At 54.9% G+C, this 21,989-nt stretch overlaps 1 protein-coding gene across 2 annotated transcripts; it reads right to left on the bottom strand.

Moving 5' to 3' along the window:
- Positions 1-69: 69 nt before the first annotated feature.
- Positions 70-17,127, bottom strand: CTCFL (CCCTC-binding factor like). 2 transcript variants are annotated; one of them, XM_036245226.1, is made up of 10 exons: positions 16,579-17,127; positions 16,046-16,268; positions 13,865-14,035; positions 13,202-13,335; positions 9,662-9,782; positions 8,717-8,866; positions 8,192-8,346; positions 4,349-4,531; positions 2,056-2,179; positions 70-704 (listed from the first exon to the last, which is right to left on the bottom strand). In XM_036245226.1, exons 1-10 carry the CDS (start codon positions 17,125-17,127, stop codon positions 556-558), a joined length of 1,959 nt encoding a protein of 652 aa, XP_036101119.1. In that variant the 3' UTR covers positions 70-555. The 2 variants fall into 2 exon arrangements, with proteins under 2 accessions (XP_036101119.1, XP_036101120.1); XM_036245227.1 differs by having other exon boundaries at positions 16,046-16,253.
- Between the last annotated feature and the right edge of the window lie 4,862 nt (positions 17,128-21,989).

The raw sequence follows: 21,989 nt of genomic DNA, 5'->3' as shown, positions 1-21,989 counted from the left end.
GTTTTTCATTTTCTATGCAGTTTTTTTTTTTTTTTTTTGGTATAATATTAAGCTCTTTTGTGTGTTGAATTTAGAACTCATTAAAAGTATTATGATGGCTTTAAAGTTTATGGAAAATTCATTTGTATAAAAAAGGATATAAAGTTAATAGTTTATGTTTAAAAACCACAATATGAGAAAGGTCACAGGCAGGTACAATTCAGTGTCAAATCTCCCAGCTTTGCCGCCCAAGCCCTTGGTGGAGTCTATGCTAAACGGAAAGGAGTTTTATCCAAAACTCGCGGCTCATTCATTGTGGGCCACTTCTGCTAATATCTAGTGAATAAATTCATGGGTTTGAGGTTTGATTCCCCACTTCTAGATGTGGGCCTTTTATAAAATACCTGCCATGTTTTCTGTTTTTTTTAAATATCAAGTCAGAAACAGGCAAACTATGCTAGGCGCTCCCTCCTGCTCTAGAAAAACGGTGACAATCCAGTGTCACCAACTTCACTGCCTCCAAGAAGGCGCTAAAGGTTTCTAACTTGCTGTGGGAGAGAGGGAGCCCCGCACCCCTCACTCGCTCAGCATGTCCAGGAGCATGTCACAGGTCAGGTCCCCAGCCAGATCCTTGCTTCCAGCTGTGGCTCTCGCGTGGTTGGCAGGGGCCGCCTCTCCTGGGTACTGCTCCGCTGTCACCACGGAGGTCTCCTTGGCAGCGGCTTCTTGGGGGGAAAAGACACAGGGTTGGCAACTTTATTTATTATTTTTTTAAATCCTCACCCAAGGAGGATATTTTTCCATTTTATCTTCTGGTGGAGTGGGGTGGAGGGAGAGCGAGAGAGACACGTTGACATAAGAGGGACACATCGACCAGTTGCCTCCCTCACCCCCGACCAGGACCGGGGACGAACCACAACCGAGGTACATGCCCTTGGCCGGAATCGAACCCGAGACTCATTGGTCTGCAGGCCGACGTTCTTTTTTTTTATTATTATTTATTTTTTATTTTTTTATTTTTTTATCCTCACCCGAGGATATTTTTCCATTTTTTGTACAGATAGAGTGGGAGGGAGAGAGAGGAAGGGAGAGAGAGAGAGAAACATCGATGTGAAAGGGACACATCGAGTGGCTGCCACCCGCACAACCAACCAGGGCCGGGGACAAACTGCAACCGAAGTACGTGCCCTTAGCGGGAACCGAACCCGGGTCTCTCCGGACCGCAGGCCGACACTCTAACCGCTGAGCCAAACCGGCGAGGGCCGTAGGTCGACGTTCTAACCGCTGAGCCACACCGGCCAGGGAAGGGTTGGCAACTTTAAAATAAAAGCCAAAAGCCCTGACTGGTGACAAGTGTCTTTAGACACTAAATACCTAAATACCTAAATTTAGACCTAAATACCGTGACAAGTGTCTTTATAAGAGCCAGGAAAGGTGAAGACAGATACAGAGGAGAGGCCATGTGGTGATCGAGACAGAGATTGGGGTGCTGTGGCCACCAGCTAAGGACCCCCTGGGCCACCTGAAGTTGGGAGAGGCAGAAAGGCCCTCCTCTGGGGCGTCCAGAGGGAGCCCCCCATGGCTTGATGCAGGATGTCTGGCCTCTGACCATGAGGGAACAAACTCCCCCGCTCTGAGCCCCCCCGTCGCTGGCTGCAGCGTCTCCAGGACACGAACACGGCGCCCGGCAATGCACCGGGTCGGCTGAGGGAGCTGCAGGGACAGGACAGCAGTGGACACGTGTTTGCCATTGCGCCTCCCTAAAATGTCCCCAGGAACCCATGTGGTGGGGGGCGTGGGCTCCCCAGTCACTTTCCTACTCTGATCTCACCGCAGTCCTGAGAGGGGGTGAGCAACCAGGCCCGCTCCCCCCGCAACCACACGAGGCACGTGAAGTCCACGATCCGGCCAGAGGGGCGGGACACCGCGCAGAGCCGGGCCCAGGACAGGGTACCCTTCGGGGGCTGGCACCCCGGCTTTCGGGGTGCGCTCCCTGCACAGAACGCTCAGCACCCAGGGAAATGCACAAGGAGAAAGTCGCGGTCAAGTTCAAACGCAGTAAGTTAAAGGAGGTACCGTCTTCCTTCGCCGCCTCTTTGGGGACAGCCGCCCTCCTCGTCCTCATTCTCCTTCCTGTTCCTGAGGTGGCCGCTTCCCCCTGTCCGGCCTCACACTTCTCGGAGTGTCGGCGCATGTTCGTCTGTCGGGGGAACGACAAGAACACAGGACGAGCGTCGACATCACCGAAGGGAAGTCATTTAAAAGCCCACAGTCTGAGACACGTGGGTGACGCACACCCCCTATAACCTTGTACAAGACAGACGACGTTGGGAAGGTGACCCTTTCTGTGGTGTTTCGGTCCAGCTGGAAGCTAGCTATTGGAGATATTTCCTGAGAATAGAAGTCAACCAGAAGACAAAATCTACTTTCCTACAGTGCATCTACTCTGCAAGGCGAGGCCTGCGGTTACATCAGAGACAGTGGACGGGGAACAGCATCCCACGCGAACCGGGAGGCCGCAGGGTGCTGGTCACACCTGTCAGCGACACGTCGTGAAAGGAGAAGACGGAGGAGGCCTGGACATACGTCAGAGATGTCCACCACCTGAAACGTCCGTACGGGAACATAAGTCCCTGGTGGTCCGTCACTCATGTGCTGATTATATGAAACATGTCACCGGCTTCCACTTCGGCTTCGGTCCGGGGCTTGGCAGGCTTGTGGGGAAGGAGGGAGAAGCTGTGCGTAAGTAAAGGGGGAGGTTACAGGTACTGACACGCCACTTGGTGCCCAGGCTCAGGGCCTGGAAAGCTGTGGCCGAGGGTCAGGTCTGGCCTTCCTACGGCCTTTGTGAAGCAGGTGTTCTGGGACTAGCCACGTCCCCCCATTGCGAGCTGTCCACCTACGGCCGCGTCTGTCCTACAACCTCAGACGCCAGCAGTTGGGGCAGACACGGTCGGTCTGGTCTGAGAAGCTGCTGCTATTCACTGCCTGGCCCGTTACAGAGAAAGTCGCCAACCCCTGGTTTGTGCGACGCTTATGGACAATCAAACCCTCTTGGGGTCCAGGATTCCAGTGCGGGTGTAAAAAGCCACTGTTCCTGCCCCAGGAAAGTGTGAATAGTTTCACACCCTCAGCCTCTCCCCGCTACTTCGTCAAGTGTGTGGTTAAGAATGTCTGACGTCAGCTTTGAACCAACAAACCAACCAAACTAAACACACCCAGCCTTTGAAGAACAGGTGGAGTGAGCCGAGGCCAACCGAGGCTCTTTAGGACTCAGAGGGCCAAGGGATGTGACAAACGTCTGTGTCAGAAAAGTGCTGCTGAGCAGAGGAGGACCCAACGTTCCGAGTCCAGAGCAGGGTCCTTCCTGGGAGGAAGGGGGCTGGCCTGCGACATCCTGGTATGGAGGTACACTGTGAGCACTGTGCACGTGTGTGTGTGTGTGTTTAATATATTGATTTTTTTAGAGACAGAGGAGGGAGACAGAGATAGAAACAGTGATGTAAGAAATAAACATCGATTGGCTGCCTCCTGCATGCCTCCCACTGGGGATCGAGCCTGCAACCCAGGCGTGTACCCTGACTGGGAATCGAGCCGGGACCTCTCGGTCCACGGGACGGCGCTCCATCCACTGAGCCACACCGGCCGGGCAGCACTGTGTGTTAAAGATCGGACGTCTGTTGCCCTGGTTGGTGTGACTCAGTTGGCTGAAGCACTGTCCTGCACCCAGAAGGGTGGCAGGTCGGATTCCCGGTCAGGGTACATACCCAGGTTGTGGGTTCGGTCCCCAGTCAGTGTGTTTGTGGGAGGCAGACGATGATGTGAGGGAGATAGAGAATTCTCATATACCCCCGCCCCCATGTAGCCCACCTCCACTGTGTGTGCCACCTGGGGGTGGGGGAGACCCCAGCCCCCATCCAGCCTTCAGACAGCACAGCCCCGGCCAACACCCTGAGGCAGCCACATGGAGTTCCCTGAGCCAGACCTCAGCCCAGCACCAGCGGCACTAAGAACACCCAGCAAACACCGAAAACTGCCTTCTCTCGAGGAAGCAGCCTCCACAGAATTCACAGGAACAAGTTTTAGGTGTCACCCCAAATCCAGGGCTTCTCCATGGATTTGGAGGCAGAGATCTGCGAACTCCCTAGAACTGTTTGCCAGGTTTCCTTTGCAGGACTGTCTTTTCCCACAGGAGGGGGGACCACACTTTTACATGGTCTCCAGGAGTTTTGTGACAACCGCGTCCCGAGGCGCCGCAGATACTGTCTCAGGCCCTGGGACGTCTCTCTAGTCGCCTTTAGAGTCCCGAGTGGGACCTGTGCCGGTGGGCGGAGGATCTTTCCACCTGCCCAGCGCGCGGGGAGCTTACCCAGCGGGAAAAGCCTTTGCCGCACGTGGGGCACTGGTGCACCGTGGGGGTGAAGTGGGCATCGTGGCATTTCCTGAAGTGCACGGTCAGGAGCTCCTTCTGCCGGAAGCGCTGGCTGCAGGAGGCGCAGGCGAACGGCCTCTCCCCGGTGTGGGTGCGGACGTGCGCGGTCAGGTGGCGCTCCTGGGGGGACCACAGCTCAGCTCTCCACGAGGCTTTGGCACACTCCACGTCACCTACTGCACACTCCACCCCCTCCCCCAGGATCAGTGCAGTATTAGGAAAAGCCACAGCGGGGCCATTCTCAACGCAGCCTTGCTGGTGGCACGGTCTGGCCGCACCCGGTCCCCGCGCCCAGGCTGCGGAGTTCGCCCGGCTAGTTCTCAGCGGGTCCTGCAGGCCCCGGGGACGCATGAGCATGTACCTGGGAGAGTGATCATATACATGATCATCGCTGTCATTCCAAAAGAGCTTGTGTATGACGACCCCACTTCTATAATTATCGCCACCACCTGCGCTTCCAAAGGGCAGGCAGAACCTACCAGCTCAAGAATCTAACGCGGCGTTTCAACTGCACAGACGCTGGGGGCTGGAAGGACACAGGTGCATGTGTCCCTTCTACTTCCCCAGAGTGAAAACAAAGCTTGGTACCGAGGGACAAGCATCACGGTGAAAAGGATGTTCTCAGCAAAATATTAATTAGGAACTTACCCAAGATGTATATGAGTAGATAATTTGGGGAATCAGGACAAAAATATATGTAAATAGTCAAGCCAAAGCACACGTTTTGTTTAAAAGGCTGTGATTATTCCGATGAAGTGCACGGGCACTTTGCATGCCTGTTAATAACGGAACTGAGAGTCTTTGTCCAGTTGTCCTGACCGCCCTCTGCCCCATTCCCTCCAGGACGGCAGCTCCCTGGTCTGCCTGCTGGGAGTCAAGGTCCAACCCGGGAGCCGGGGTCTCCTGGACCAAAGCACTTAGAGGGCCCAGCGGTGTCCCGGCCTCAGGTCCCCTCTCTGCTCCCCGAACACCCGGAGCTTTACCCTTTCCGGGGTCTCCCCACCCCCCCACGTCTCAGCAGTCTTCCAGGAAATTCTCCTACTTCATTTCAGCAAATCTGAGCCTGGGCTCAGAATATTCCAATGCTCCGTCTACTAGACAAACTCTTCTTTACTCAAAGCATTTGCCATTTAGAGCCCAGACTCTGAAACACAGTCAGCTGACTTCCACCTTTGGTGACGGGAGAAACATCCGCGTACACACTGGCCCGGGCTCTTAACAGTCATGAACACTCCAGGGAGCTTGCTCACGGGGTGATCTCTTGTAATACTGACTGTACTAGAAATCAAAACTGAGACATTGAAGTATGGAAGATAGCTGCAATTCTTTTAAAAATAACAATAAACCGCCCTGGCCAGTTTGGCTCAGCGGTTAGAGCGTCGGCCTGCAGTCCGCAGAGACCCGGGTTCGGTTCCCGCTAAGGGCACGTACTTCGGTTGCAGTTTGTCCCCGGCCCTGGTTGGTCATGCGGGTGGCAGCCACTCGATGTGTCCCTTTCACGTCGATGTTTCTCTCTCTCCCTCTCCCTTCCTCTCTCTCCCTCCCACTCTATCTGTACAAAAAATGGAAAAATATCCTCGGGTGAGGATAAAAAAAAAAAAAAATTAAAACTAACAATAAACCAACTACGTGTTAACATATTTCTAGACACACGTATCTCTTTTTCAAAACAAAAAAAATTAATGTCTGGCCCTGGCCAGTTTGGCTCAGCGGTTAGAGCGTCGGCCTGCGGTCCTGAGAGACCCGGGTTTGGTTCCGCTAAGGGCACGTACCTCGGTTGCAGTTTGTCCCCGGCTCTGGTTGGGTTGTGTGGGTGGCAGCCACTCCATGTGTCCCTTTCACGTCAATGTTTCTCTCTCTCCCTCCCACTCTATCTGAACAAAATATCGAAAAATGTCCTCGGGTGAGGATTAAAAAAAAAAAATTAATGTCTGGCTTAACAGATAAGGCTGCCAGTTAAAATATAGGCCGCATGACTCGGGACATGCTTATATACGAGAGTATCTGTTGTTTATCTGATACTCAGATTTAACTGGCCATCGCGTACTTTTATGTCTGCGTCCGGCGGCCTCACAGGGAAGGCAGCCCCGTCCTCACCGCCGCGGCCGCCTTCACTTGGCTGAGGCGTGCTTGTGGGAGACGCGAAGGAAATACACTCTCGCCGATACGCAGTTGGAAACGGGAGCAGAGTCTTAATCGCTTTTTCAAATAATGGTAAATATTCTTTTCTGGTATTGCATCAATACGCAGTAAGTGGTCGTTTCTTAAAAACTGGCTAAAATGGGGAACCTGAGACCACACCAATGAGCCTTTGCACTCTGTTACGTTAAAGTCCACTGGCCTGGCTTGCACTTTGAGTGGATCCTTTACCCCACTCCTGATTTTGTAAACCCGTGGATCGGTTGTTCAGTTTGCGTTACAGAGAGCTTCTGAATGTGGACGCGGTTTCACTATACCATCTACAAAAATCGTTTTCTTAAAGTCACTCCCATCTTTGGATATAAGTTTTCCAAAATTTGTATTCTAATTTCCTCTGTTTTTTTTTTTTTTAATCCTCACCCGAGGGCATTTTCTTGGTGTTTATCTTCAGATAGAGCGGGAGGGAGAGACAGAAGAAGAGAGAGAGAAACATCGATGTGAGAGAGACACACCGAGTGGCTGCCAGCCACACGACCCCAACCGGGGCCGGGGACAACTGTAACCGAGGTACATGCCCTTAGCGGGAACCGAACCGGGGACTCTCCAGTCCGCTGGCCAACACTCTAACGGCTGAGCCAAACCGTCCAGGGTTCTAATTTCCTCTTAAAAGCTGATGTTGTATCCTCGGCCACACATATCTTGTCTGCAGTGACGTGCTCATTTACTTTGCCTTCGAGTAGAAGGCATTGGGTTTTGCCAAGTACCCAGGAACTGAGTGAGTGGAGTTTGCCACCTGCCCTTTCAAGTAAAAATAACAGTTCGTGAAAAAGTGGCCCGTTGAGCTGGTAACTCCAGCAGCCCTGCAGGCGAAGTCCAGACACCGTCCTGCCTCCGCACAGAGCGGTGCTGCCTACCAACCTCCCAGCTCATCACACAGAACATGGAAACGAGTATCCAGGGTCAAGACTGAATAAGCAAGTAATGTTTACTGCTTCCCCCAGGACGTTACTAGGTAAAACGGCCCATTATTTTTGCCGCCAGTGCACGAAGGTGAAGAGCACACTGCTCTGCTTTGTACTAAGACACCTCCGCGGCTTTTGCACCATCAGGGCCAACGCCAATGTAGCAAAGGGCAAATAACGTGTTGGTATTAATTCCTTAATTAACGGCAATAATTTTCATCTTACAGCCCTGACTGGTTTCAAGGACCTCTAGGGGGTCTATGGACACACTTGAAGAACGGTTGCTTTAATTTATTGGCTCATGGCTGCCTTCTGGTTATTCTTAACAGCCTTTTAAAAAGAATTTTCTTCTTTATTGATTTTAGAGAGAGAGGAAGGGAGAGGGAGAGAGAGAAACATTGAGGAGAGAGAACATCAATTGGCTGCCTCCTGCACGCCCCCCACCTGGGGATTTGGCCCACAACCTGGGCATGTGCCTTGACCAGGAATCGAACTGGTGACCTCTTGGTGCAGGGTCGATGCTCAACCACTGAGCCACACTGACCAGGCAATAGCCTTTTTCTTTTTTTAAAGCAGGACTTTTTGCAGTACTTTCAAGGTGACAGAAAACCCCACCCAGGCCCCCGTTCTCCCAGATTCCAGGCCTCCCCCGCCTCCCCCAAACGGGCAGAGACGGTACCTGCTTGCAGGCATAGCTGCAGTATTCACACTTGAACCTCTTCTCGTTCTTATGGGTCTTCTGGTGCTGAAGGAGGCCGTAGCGGTCGTGGAAGACAGCCGAGCAGTAGCGGCACTCCATGGCTTGGTAAGTGTGCAGGTTACGCAGATGGACGCCTAGAACGGGCACAGAGCATTAGGTGCAGGAGGGGCCTCTTCCGTGAGGTTCATCTGCCCCTGAGTCAGGGCTTCTCACTCTCAGCACAATGAGCACGAGTGCCGGCGGGTGCTTTCCTGGGTGGGCCGTCCTGTGCGGGACGTTTAGCAGCATCCCTGGCCTCTGCCCACTGGGTGCCACTAGCATCCTCGCCTTCTCACTGTGACAACCAAAACGCTATGAAACTGCACTTAAGAAAACTAGCCACCAGATGGCACCACAGGACCTCTGGAAATAAAGAAACAACAACAACAAAACCCGAAGGCTTCCCACACTAGTTCCTGAAGTCTGGCTGCCTGGAGAAAAAAGGGCATTAACTCAAACACTCACGTAGGTCGCTCTTCCTCGCAATGACAGCGGCGCAGTGCGGACACTGGTACTTGGGGACATTGTCGCTGTGCTTCTGCACAATGTGTAGTTTCATGGTGCCGCTCTGCGTGAAGCGCGCGTGGCAGAAGTGGCATTCATAGGGCTTCTCACCTGGGGGACGGTGACGAAGATGACCCTCTGCGGAGGGGCTTCACCCCGCAGGCCCCCATCCTCCCCAAAGGACACCCGGAGCTGAAAGCGTGTCTTTTGTTCCCTGGGCTCCTTCTTCAACCCCTTTCTCCTACGTTTCCGCCCAATTAGTACAAACTTCCTAAATCGAGCCCAGACCGCGCTCTCGTTCCCATTGTGTTCAGGTTGAAGGACGCACTGAGGAGCGGACGTTTAAACCCTGAACAACCGCCCTGGCCGGTTTGACTCAGCGGTTAGAGCATCGGCCTGCGGCCTGGAGAGACCCGGGTTCGGTTCCCGCTAAGGGCATGTACCTCGGTTGCAGTTTGTCCCCGGCCCTGGTTGGGGTTGTGCGGGTGGCAGCCACTCGATGTGTCCCTTTCACGTCGATGTTTCTCTCTCTCTCTCTGTTCCTCTCTCCCCCCCCCACTCTACCTGAACAAAAAATGGAAAAATGTCCTCGGGTGAGGATAAAAAACAAAAACAAACAACAAAAAAAAACCCTGAACAACCTATGGGAGCGAATACTTGATGGGGTCTTCCTGGTCACAGCGGCGTGACAGCACGGCGCTTACGTGGGCTCCCTGCACGCCAAATAAACAAATGCAAAGGTACAGAGACGTCCCCACGCCGAAAAAGCACGGAGACCTTCGCTCTGACACTCCGACCACCGAAGAGTCATCTTTACAAGCTCACTTCTGCAAACGAGATGGCGCTTTACAGACGTGGCCCGAGGACGTGGCCATGGACGGGGCCTCCAGCGTGAGACACTGTTACCTGAGTGGGTCCTCATGTGCCGTTTCAGCTTGTGGGTGTCCTTGCTGGCGTAGCTGCAGAGATGGCACTGGTAGGGACGCTCCCCTGTGTGCGACCGGATGTGGCGCTTCAGCTTGCTCCCCTAGTAAACAAGTGGAAGGTGTCTGTTTGCGAGAGAAACCTGAGAATTTTAGCTCCAGTCAATCGGCACTATAGAGAGAGACTGACATTTTAACCTCAGGACATACTTTGCACGGTGAGAAGTACGAAAAAGCGTTATTTTTTATTCTCTGTCGTGAACGATTTCCCCCTCCCCCCATTAGACGTGTGTTAAAGATCCGTTAGGGATAATCAGGAGCAGTTTCCAGAGACGCTCAGGTTCAACTTCACGTCCCACAGGGGTTTTATTTCACTCCTGCGGCCACCGGCTCAGCGCTGCAGAGTTGAGACCACGCCGCAGAAATGCCGACGCCAGAGGCCTTGTTTGCATAAATAAAACAAGGATCTTGAAACCTTAGCTCTTGGATGGGCAGACACCCGTCTGGGGGCACCTCTCCGGTCCAGGTCCCTTGGGACCTAAGTGGTTATCAAAGATGGGTTCCGTGTGTCCAGAGTTCCTTATAATAACTTTTTAAAAAAATTCTCACCCAAGGATACCTTTTCATTTATCTTCAGATATAGTGGGAGGGAAAGAGGGAGGGAGGGGGAGAGAAAGAGAGAGAGAGAGAGAGAGAGAGAGAGAGGAATGTGAGAGAGACTCATCGACTGGCTGCCTCCCGCACGGCCCTGACCAGGGCTGGGGAAGGAACTGCAACCGAAGTACATGCCCTTGACCGGAATTGAACCGGAGACTCTTTGGTCTGTGGGCTGTGGCTCTAACTGCTGAGCCACACCAGCCAGGGTGTATAATAAGTAACTTTGAAGCACTAGGACATACATTCTAATCTGGTTAATTACACATCCCAGGAGACTAGTTAAAGGCAAACAACACAGAACCTCCCATTTGGTCATGTTTGCCTGACTGTTCAGTTTCCTTCCGGAACCGTCCTCATCTGTATTCCGTCCCTGCAGGCCTTGACGGCCTTCGGCAGAACAGAGGGTAGGGCGGCAGGTGCCAGACAGCCCGCATCACCCTGCCTGCGACCTCTGGGTCTGATTCCCCAGGAAGTGACAAGCCCGGAGAACATTCAAGAACAAAAGAAGACTCAGATCCCAATAGAAAAATAGAGACCTTTTCAGATGAAAAGTGGATGTCTTCAAGTATATCGGAACGCGAAACAAAGGAATTTTTAAAATGACAGCACGAAAGATTGGATGAGTGCTGCGAATGGTCAAAGGTGGCCGCATGTCCACTGTCTCTGGATGGCTTTGCCAGGGAGGGGAGGGCGGAGGGGAGCTCAGCACAGGGAAGGGAGGGTGGAGGGAGCTCAGCACAGGGAGGGGAGGGTGGAGGGGAGTTCAGCACAGGGAGGGGAGGGTGGAGGGGAGCTCAGCACAGGGAGGGGAGGGTGGAGGGGAGCACAGCACAGGGAGGGGAGGGTGGAGGGGAGCTCAGCACAGGGAGGGGAGGGTGGAGGGAGCTCAGCACAGGGAGGGGAGGGTGGAGGGGAGTTCAGCACAGGGAGGGGAGGGTGGAGGGGAGCACAGCACAGGGAGGGGAGGGTGGAGGGGAGCACAGCACAGGGAGGGGAGGGTGGAGGGAGCTCAGCACAGGGAGGGGAGCGTGGAGGGGAGCTCAACACAGGGAGGGGAGGGTGGAGGGGAGTTCAGCACAGGGAGGGGAGGGTGGAGGGGAGCTCAACACAGGGAGGGGAGGGTGGAGGGGAGCTCAGCACAGGGAGGGGAGGGTGGAGGGAGCACAGCACAGGGAGGGGAGGGTGGAGGGGAGCTCAGCACAGGGAGGGGAGGGTGGAGGGAGCACAGCACAGGGAGGGGAGGGTGGAGGGAGCTCAGCACAGGGAGGGGAGGGTGGAGGGGAGCTCAACACAGGGAGGGGAGGGTGGAGGGGAGTTCAGCACAGGGAGGGGAGCGTGGAGGGGAGCTCAGCACAGGGAGGGGAGGGTGGAGGGGAGCTCAGCACAGGGAAGGGAGGGTGGAGGGAGCTCAGCACAGGGAGGGGAGGGTGGAGGGAGCACAGCACAGGGAGGGGAGGATGGAGGGGAGCACAGGGCTCTCCAGGCTGCGTTCTGGGCACCATGGGGTGATTCATTCTGCAGGTGTCTGCATAAAGAAATGGGGGTGCGGGACGCAGACCAGCATGGCTGGACTTGGAAACTGCACAGAACTGGGTCCCGTAGGCCTAGGCCAACCAGTCCACAGGCTGTGTGCAGACCACTGACCCTAGAAGAAGGTCTCAGGGGACCTGGATGCTTGTGCTCAGAGCCATCAGGACACCAGGTGGAAGCCCACTCCAGGCTCGGGCGTCTCTGACGGCTTTGCTCCTTGAAACTTCCATTATTTATTTATTTACTAATTTTTCTATTTATCTTCAGATAGAGTGTGTGGGGGGGAGAGAGAGAGAGAATGGGAGAGAGAAACATCGAATGAGAGGGACATATTGCCTGGTTGCCTCCCGCACGACCCTGACCAGGACCGGGGGGCGAACCGCAACCGAGGTACATGCCCTTGGCCAGAATCGAACCCAAGACTCATTGGTCCCCAGGCCGACGCTCTAACCGCTGAGCCAAACCGGCCAGGGCGAACCTTCCATTTTTGTGTTTTCAAACTAAAGTTACAACCTTTAACTCGAATGAGCAAGAACTTTTAAAAATAGTAATAGCAGATAAAAGTTCTTGGGAGTCAAAGCCTGACCCGGTCTGTGACATTCCGCGGTTGCATCACTCCCCTATTTTCACGTCCCTCGTCCCTCGTGCCCTTTCACTCAGTCCCCTGCCCGCGTGCATGTCCTCGCCCGGCGCTGGCTCAGCAGCAAGCCAGCAAGCGGCTGACAGGCAGTGGCGCCCTTAAAACATTAATTATAGGAAGCCACAGTGAAAGCAATTGTCGTGCTCGGTCCCTTCACTCAGGGAGCTGCTGCACCTGCTAGGAGGTTGAAATAAAAGGATCTAGCTGTCATGGCCGGGACACATCACTGAAGCTCGAGAAACCTGGTTTCTCCGTAAACCAGGGGAAACGGGGTGTTTAAATCTCCCAGGAAGTCGCCTTGTATCTGACTGAGAGCCACCGAGGATCTCAGCAAACCCCGGCTGGGTCTCCGAGCTAACACGCTCGGAGTCTGTGAACTGAGTCCCACCTGAAACACGATGTAGAACTTGGAGTGTGATGGGAGGCAGATTTCCCAAGCACTCCACGCAGTTTTATTGGTCACGAGCACACTTTTATCTATTGCTTTCGCTAACGGGCAATCAAAGCCAAAAGAAATCCCGTTTTCGATTTCCAGTCTAGAGAACTGAATGACTCTTCGTTCCCGCGTAGACTCTATACGAGTCGTCTGTCTAACAAACCTCTTCCGTAAGGGATTCTGCTGTCACCGTAACGTAACGTGACTTACAGCGACCTCTCGGTGAGACGCCGCAGAGCCTGCAGCGCGCGTGCACTTACTTCTACGCTGGCGTACGTGCACATGGGGCATTTAAACGGCTTCTCGTGAGTGTGCTTGTACCGTCTGTGCCGGGCCAGTTCTCCGCTGGTGACAAACGCCATGTCACAATCCCCGCACTTGTGGGGTCTGGTTCCTGCAAAATCACAGGTTATCCTTCTCAACAAGATGTGACCACAGTCTTCCCTAGGACTTTCTAACTCCTCGGTCACACTCCGTCTCAATGTGCTTTAACAACGAAGAAGAGGCTCGCTCTTTTTTTCTTCTTTTTTTATCCTCACCCAAGGACATTTTGCATTTATCTTCAGAAGGAGCGGGAGGGAGAGAGGGAGGGAGAGAGAGAGAGAAACATCGATGTGAGAGAGACACATCGAGTGGCTGCCACCCACACGACCCAACCAGGGCCGGGGACAAACTGCAACCGAGGTACGTGCCCTTAGCGGGAACCGAACCCAGGTCTCTCTGGTCCACAGGCCGACGCTCTAACCACTGAGCAAAACCAACCAGGGCGAGGCTCGCTCTTTAAACCATAACGACACCAGCGAGAGGCCAGAGACGTCTTTGTAACATTCCATTCCCACTGACGCAAGTCTAAGGCAATCCGGGGTTACGTAGAAACAGCTCTGGCACGCGTCACGCCAGGGCGCGGTCCTCGGCGGCTTTACCTGTGTGGGTGTTCACATGATTCCGCAGCAGGGTGACCGTGCGGAAAGCTTTCATGCACATGTGACACACGTGAGGCTTCTCGTTGGTGTGAGTCTTCATGTGACGATTCAACCTGGAAATTCTGGGCGCGGTGAATGAGCACAGGTCACACTGGAAGGTGTGTGTTCCTCCTGCAGGAAGGAGACAGAGTTCATGTCTTTGTGAACATCTCTCTTTGTTTATTTATTAAAAAAATTTTTTTTCTTTGTTTTGAGAGAGGAAGGGAGGAGAGAGAGATGGAAACGTCGATGAGAGAGAACAGATCGGCCGCCTCCTGCACGCCCCCTGCTGGGGCTTTAGCCTGCTGCCTGGCATGTGCCCTGACCGGGAATCGAACTGGCGACCTCTTGGTGCAGGGTCGATGCTCAACCAGTGAGCCACACGGGCTGGGCAACATCTCTCTTTAGATGTTCTGATTCCATTTGGGGGGTGATGAACATGCTGCACCAACGTGTGACTAAATTAAACACCTGAAAATGAACTGGGACTTTGAGGAGCTCAATCTCTCGTTTTAAATCTATGAGAAATTATATCCAGGGTTGCAAATTCAACCACCGACTGTAACCAGAGGCAACAACCCTCAGTGAATGACTCTGACCACGGGCAATGGTGGCAGTGTGACTTCTAAACCAAGTCACTTCCCAGCCCCGGCCACCTGCTGCAAGAAGGAGGAAACAGAGCCAAATGTTGCCATATATGACTTTTTAAAAATGAGCCAGAAATTAAGAAACTACTTTTTTTTTTTTAATCCTCACCCGAGGACATTTTTTTGCATTTATCTTCAGATAGAGCAGGAGGGGAAGAGGGAGGAAGAGAGAGAGAGAAACATCGATGTGAGAGAGACACTTTGAGTAGTTGCCACCTACATGACCCCGACTGGGGCCTGGGACCAACTGCAACCCAGGTACGTGCCCGTAGTGGGAACTAAACCGGGACTCTCTGGTCCGCGGGCCAACGCTCTAACTGCTGAGCGAAATCAGCCAGGGCTACTTTTTTTTTTTTTTTAAAGAAGCCAAACAGCCATGGCCGGTTCGGCTCAGTGGTTGGAGCATCGGTCCTCGGACCAGAGAATCCCAGGTTTGGTTCCTGCTAAGGGCATGTACCTGGGTTGTGGTTCATTCCTGGCCCCGGTTAGGTTCATGTGGGTGGCGATCATTCAATGTGTTTCTCTCACATCGATGTTTCTCTCTCTCTCTTCCTCTCTCTTTCCCTCCCAGTCTGTCTGAAAATAAATGCAAAAATGTCCTCGGGTGAGGATTAAGAAAAAAAAAAAAAGAAGTCAAACAAATAATTCCATCCTGTGGACCACCAAGATTCAGTTTCAGATTCAGATTCAGTTTCAGTTTCAGTTTCAGTTTTTTCAGTTTCACCGAGGATATTTTTCCATTTTTTGTACAGATAGAGTGGGAGGGAGAGAGAGGAAGAGAGAGAGAGTGAGAGAAACATGGACATGAAGGGACACATCGAGTGGCTGCCACCTGCACGACCAACCAGGGCCGGGGACAAACTGCAACCGAAGTACGTGCCCTTAGCGGGAACTGAACCCGGGTCTCTCCAGACCGCAGGCCGACGCTCTAACCGCTGAGCCAAACCGGCCAGGGCTCAGTTTCAGTTTTAAGAGAACTTCAAGGCCCTTCCTAATCTGGATTGATCTCCCTCTCTGAGGACCACCCAGACTCATTAAGAAGCCACACCCACAGGCCACTTCCTGCTGCCTGGGCCAGTGATGCCCCTGCTGCGTGGTTCCCAGTCCTCTTTCCTGGCCTCACTCAGACTTCTCCCCGGAAGGTGCCTCTGCTGCCTTCTGCACATCACTCCTCCTGGACCGGAAGCCCCTTCTCTTGCCCTCCCCTCCTTGCCACGGTGTGCAAACTGGGGAGCAGATCAGAGCCCAACATTCTAAACCTGGATGCAGTGCTTTCCAGGAGCATTTTCTACACTTCTAAAACATGTGTGTGCAAAATGCAAAACGCTTGGATTCGACGCACACCACAGAACATTAGTTTAAAATTTCTCCCATTTCCTGATGTTCTGGATGCGACCAAAAGTCAACCACTTAACACTTCAAAGACCGCCTCCGTGCCCTCCAGAACGGCAGCCTGTTTTCGGCAGGGTCTCTCCCGACAACTGAACCTGCCTACCCTTGGTCTCCTGGTGAGCGTTCGGAGAGTGGGTTCTTTCAACATGCGGTTGAACAGACACAGGTTGAGCTTCTGTCTCGTCCACGTGTAAGTTTGAAATTGTCAGAACGATTTCGTTTCTTCCCTCATCTCCAGGCCTCGCTTCCACGAAGAAGAACTGGCCTTGTGTGCTCCTGAGGACTCCTTTGGCTGGCAGCTGGTTGCCCTCCTGGCTGGGCTCAAGCTAAGAAATAACACGAGTATTCAAACAAATATACTGTAAATTATGATCCGACTCAGCTCTTTGCCTTGAGGACATCAAGGAATACATAACGGAAAGAAAAAAAATTAAAGTAGCACGTAAGATTGTCCACGGCAACCAAAAGGCTTCAGTGTCATTATTAAGCATCAAGGGGTTTGGGTAGTAAAACGACACTATTTAGACTGTTTAATTTTAAACCGCGTGTCTGTACATCATGCTGCACAGAGGGCAACCTAAAAATAGTTTGTTTTTAATTCCATGTAAAGGGTCCGCGTCTTAAAACCCGCCGTACCTTAATCAATCCAGCGCTTTCGGGCAGGGGCTCTGTGCACTGACTGTCTTCAGTGGCCACGGCCACGGCCAGACAATCCTGCAGAACGTGAAGCTGCATCGGCTGTGTTTCCTGCAGTGAGTACACCTGATCCTGGATGCCAACGGCCATGCACGGGTGCGGGCTCTGCTGGGGCCCCTCTCCAACCCACAGCAGCGACGGCACCCCACTACCGGTCTGCTGCACCATCACCTGCACCCCCTCTTGTTGCTGTGGCATCACACAGTGGACCTCCTGCAGCTCCCCATCTTCGAAGGTGGGGCACACCACCTGTAAGGTCAGGATGTGCCTCCCACTGTCCTCCGTGGTGACAGGCACCAGTTCTTCCTCGGAGACCTTGGCCAAAAGGGCCCCGTAGGTGCACTGGGCCTCCGCCTTCCCAGGGTTTGTGGGCTCCTTCACTCTGCACCCTCCAACCGCCTCCTCCTCCTGGGCTTTTTCTGGCACCAACTCTAGCTCTTTGATTTTGGTGAATTGCTCGGAAGGGTCAGAGGCCTCGGTCCTTGCCATTTCGACTTGGCCTGTTTGAGAGAAAAGCAAGCGGTCTGGGTCGGGCACAGAGGGCTCGGCTCTAGCAGGCTTCAGAACTGACCAAGGCCGGACGAGGTTCTGGCCTCACAAGGCTTTAGACTTCGTAGGAGCCTGGGCTAAGGGGACTCGGCCTAGGCTTAGGAGGGGCTGAGCCTCAACAAGATGTAGGCCGAGGCAGGCATTTGTTCGGAACATTCTAGAACCAGCAGATCTGGGTTTGAGCAGGCTTTCAGCAAATGCACGCTGTAGGACCAGCAAGGTGGAGCCTCAGCAAGCTATCCACCATTGCTCAACTCCAGACTGAGGACGGGCTGGGCCACGTGGGCTTTGGGCCTAGAGTCTCAGCCCACACACACTTGGCGGAGCAGGCCTCAGGCCGGCACGTGCACCGTCCACGCTTGGGGCGACCGCACCCCCACTCCCAGCCCCACCCTGGCCCGGCCCCTCCCTGGCCCGGCCCCACCCTGCCCCCACCGTCTGGAAAGCCTTTCCCGCCTTCTCACCGCCTGCCCGCGGGCGGAGCAGCACATGCTCTGCAGGGGCCGGAGTCTGGCCCGGGGTGGGTGGCACACCCGGGAGGCGTGGCCTTGGCGCCGCCCGCCCTGTACCGGCAGGCTCCAACTCCTGGGCGCTGCAGGCCACTGCCCGCCTGCGGCTGCCTGGCGCTCGAGGGTAAAAGATGGAAAAGCTCGAGGGCTGCTGTGCGCATGTGCGGAGCGGGAAAGGCGAGGGTGGGGTGGGGGTTGGGGGAAAGGTGGCGTGCAAGGGCTGGAGCCAGGGGGAGGGGCCACCACTGATGAGGGTGGTGGAGGAAGGGACCAGGGATCTGTTGGGGGATGGATGGGGGATGGATGAGGAGGAGAAATAGAGGGGGACCTGCAGAGGTGCTGACAGATCTGGGGGGGATGGATGAGGATGGAAGTGGACGGGGCCTGCAGGGGGCGCTGAGAGACCTGGGTGGGGGATGGATGAAGATGGAACTGGAGGGGAGTCTGTAGGGGGCGCTGAGAGACCTGGGTGGGGGATGGGTGAGGATGGAAGGGGACGGGGCCTGCAGGGGGCGCTGAGAGACCTGGGGGTGGATGGGTGAGGATGGAAGTGGAGGGGGCCTGCAGGGGGCACTGAGAGACCTGGGGGGGGGATGGATGAAGATGGAAGTGGAGGGGAGTCTGTAGGGGGCGCTGAGAGACCTGGGGGGGGATGGATGAAGATGGAAGTGGAGGGGAGTCTGTAGGGGGCGCTGAGAGACCTGGGTGGGGGATGGGTGAGGATGGAAGCGGAGGGGGCCTGCAGGGGGCGCTGAGAGACCTGGGTGGGGGATGGGTGAGGATGGAAGTGGACGGGGCCTGCAGGGGGCGCTGAGAGACCTGGGTGGGGGATGGGTGAGGATGGAAGTGGAGGGGGCCTGCAGGGGGCACTGAGAGACCTGGGGGGGGGATGGATGAAGATGGAAGTGGAGGGGAGTCTGTAGGGGGCGCTGAGAGACCTGGGTGGGGGATGGGTGAGGATGGAAGTGGACGGGGCCTGCAGGGGACACTGAGAGACCTGGGTGGGGGATGGGTGAGGATGGAAGGGGACGGGGCCTGCAGGGGGCGCTGAGAGACCTGGGTGGGGGATGGGTGAGGATGGAAGTGAAGGGGGCCTGCAGGGGGCGCTGAGAGACCTGGGGGGGGATGGATGAAGATGGAAGTGGAGGGGAGTCTGTAGGGGGCGCTGAGAGACCTGGGGGGGGATGGATGAAGATGGAAGTGGAGGGGAGTCTGTAGGGGGCGCTGAGAGACCTGGGTGGGGGATGGGTGAGGATGGAAGTGGACGGGGCCTGCAGGAGGCACTGAGAGACCTGGGTGGGGGATGGGTGAGGATGGAAGCGGAGGGGGCCTGCAGGGGGCGCTGAGAGACCTGGGGGGGATGGATGAAGATGGAAGTGGAGGGGAGTCTGTAGGGGGCGCTGAAAGACCTGGGTGGGGGATGGGTGAGGATGGAAGTGGAGGGGGCCTGCAGGGGGCGCTGAGAGACCTGGGTGGGGGATGGGTGAGGATGGAAGTGGAGGGGGCCTGCAGGGGGCGCTGAGAGACCTGGGTGGGGGATGGGTGAAGATGGAAGTGGAGGGGGCCTGCAGGGGTCACTGAGAGACCTGGGGGGGGATGGATGAAGATGGAAGTGGAGGGGGCCTGCAGGGGGCGCTGAGAGACCTGGGTGGGGGATGGGTGAGGATGGAAGTGGAGGGGGCCTGCAGGGGGCGCTGAGAGACCTGGGGGGGGATGGATGAAGATGGAAGTGGAGGGGAGTCTGTAGGGCGCCCCCAGTGACTTGGTGGGGGAATGAGGAGTTTGGAAATATGCAGCAGGTGGATGGACAGGGCAGGTGGATGGACAGGGCAGGTGGGCGGATAGGGCAGGTGGATGGACAGGGCAGGTGGATGGACAGGGCAGGTGGATGGATGGACAGGGCAGATGGATGGACAGGGCAGGTGGATGGACAGGGCAGGTGGATGGATGGACAGGGCAGATGGATGGACAGGGCAGGTGGATGGACAGGGCAGATGGATGGATGGACAGGGCAGGTGGATGGATGGACAGGGCAGATGGACGGACAGGGCAGGTGGATGGACAGGGCAGGTGGATGGATGGACAGGGCAGATGGACGGACAGGGCAGGTGGATGGACAGGGCAGATGGATGGATGGACAGGGCAGATGGACGGACAGGGCAGGTGGACGGACAGGGCAGATGGACGGACAGGGCAGGTGGATGGACAGGGCAGCTGGATGGATGGACGGGTGCGGTGGGTGGACAATGGAGGAACGAACAGGTGGGGAGGAGGGAACTTGAAGGAGGCTCCAGAGACCTGAGCAGGAGATAGGTGGGCAGAGAGTGGGGGGAGGAGACAGGAGGGAGCCCAAGACATCGGGGTGTGGGGATGGAAGTCAGTGGAATAAAAGACGCTGGGGGTAGAAAGTGCGCTGTGGAGGAGAGACCGGGGAGCAGGGAGGAAGACGGTGGGGCTGTCTGGCCAAAAAGGGCAGAAAAGGGTTGGGGGAGATGTATTGGGGGGGTGCAGATGTCCGGAGGGGCCCAAGGCCCATGCTGTTTGAAGCCTTTCACGGATCTTTAGACTTTTATAAAATTCTTTCCAAAGTGTCTCCTCCAAGGCGGGTGGGAGGGCAGGGAAGGTGGAGGAGGAGCCGGGAAGAGGCTGGTGCCACGGAGGAATCTGCAAACCCCGAGGGACTGTTCGCATCCTGGGGTTGCCTCCTGCCCTGTGAATTTCACCGCAAAGCACTCTTTTGGGTGTTAATCCTCAGCGGGGATATTTTCCTATCGACTTTTTAGAGAGAGTGGAAGGGAGGGAGACAGGGAGGGAGGGAGAGAGAAACATCGACGTGAGAGAGACACATCCATTGGTTGCCTCCCGCACGGTCCGGGCTGGGGCCTGGATGGAACCTGCAACCCAGGTACCTGCCCTTGATGGGAAATGGAGCCCTGACCCTTAGGTCCGCGGGCGACGCTCTAACCCGGCCGAACTGGCCAGGGCTCAGTGCGTTCTCGTGAATGGAGAGGAATCATTCTGATGCCTCCAGAAGACGCTCGATTCTTCTCTCCAACCAGCTGCAAACCACACGCGCGTTTCAGCCAGCCAGGGATTCAGAGCATTTGCAGTGCACTGGTGTATTTTTAATCATTTTAAATGTTTTCAAGGACAGTGCTATTCAATATTATTTTATACTAGTTTCAGGGGTCCAGCATAGTTGCTCTGGTGTACTGTTAAGGCACAGTTTTACCACATTCCAGGAAACTATTCTATTTTGTTTTCATTGAAAAATTTTTTCAGCCCTGGCCAGTTTGGCTCAGCGGTGCGCATCGGCCTGCGGACCACAGAGTCCCAGGTTCGGTTCCTGCTAGGGGCATGTACCACAAAAACAGAAAACAAAACATATTTTTTTCATAATTTGAAGAGATCTTGAATGGCATTTTCTTAATATAGTTGGCTGCTGGGGCGAGGAGGAGGCAGAGTCTTAAGAAGGCTTTGGGTGGGTCTTGGACAGCCCATGAGAGATGGCTTTCACTTTGCCTGCCTCTATTGGACCATATCAGCGAAGAATTTCCTCCGGTCCATAGAGAAAGAACTCTCCAAATCCCCGAAAGGGTTTCTGTGTCTGCCAGTCACGCTCCACAGCTCCTTCTGGTGGCTGTTCGAATTCATTTCCCACTTCTGTGCACAGTGCAGACTGAAATATATTGTTGCGTTTTCGGTAGCATGACGGATGGAACCAAATTCATTTTCCAAAGCAAGGCATGTCCCAGCAGTCAGGTGTCCGTCAGTCAGCGGCCCGGCTCGCTGCTTTGACCCTGCCTGGGCTTCTGCTATGTATGTGTACTCTGTGGAGGAGACAGATGTCGGGAGGTCACGGGGACTGAGTGCGTTGGGATGACTTCTTTCCAGTCATTTAGATGAGTTTCTCCGCGCGAGCAATCACCGCGTGCTCCGTGCCTTGTCGCTCTAACACGCGGGCAGCTAGACGGTTTGGCCGGTGTTTAGATAATGAATTCGTGTTCGGAAATTTCAGCTGCCAGTTAAACACACTTTTTAAAGGGGGCGCGAGGCCTGTGGAAGGAGGGCACGGGTGGACTCGGAGGGGAGCCGCGGGGCTCAGCGAGGAGGGGAGGGAGGGAGGGAAGGGCCCCCAGGGGAGAGAAGGTGACCGGATGGAAGGACTGGAGGGAGCGGCAGGGAGGACAAGTCAGCAGTTTACTGAACTTTGCTCCTCCGGCGGGAAGCTGTATCGAAGATTACATTTGTTTTCTTTGCTCTAATCAGACATTCCTGGGAGTCACTGGGGGG

The sequence above is a fragment of the Molossus molossus genome, unplaced genomic scaffold, assembly GCF_014108415.1.
Source record: "Molossus molossus isolate mMolMol1 unplaced genomic scaffold, mMolMol1.p scaffold_m16_p_6, whole genome shotgun sequence".
In the NCBI taxonomy this organism is placed as follows: domain Eukaryota; kingdom Metazoa; phylum Chordata; class Mammalia; order Chiroptera; family Molossidae; genus Molossus; species Molossus molossus.
The sequence above is the reverse complement of the archived record's forward strand: the minus strand, read 5'-3'. Positions and strand labels throughout refer to the sequence as shown.

Excerpts from the sequence above, each read along its gene's own strand:
- CTCFL (XM_036245226.1), bottom strand. The coding sequence starts at position 17,127 with ATGGCAAGGACCGAGGCCTCTGACCCTTCCGAGCAATTCACCAAAATC. Across the intron at positions 14,036-16,045 it reads CGCTCACCAGGAGACCAAGG|GAGGAACACACACCTTCCAG; the intron begins GTAGGCAGGTTC and ends TCCTTCCTGCAG. Across the intron at positions 705-2,055 it reads AGAGGCGGCGAAGGAAGACG|AAGCCGCTGCCAAGGAGACC; the intron begins GTACCTCCTTTA and ends TTTCCCCCCAAG.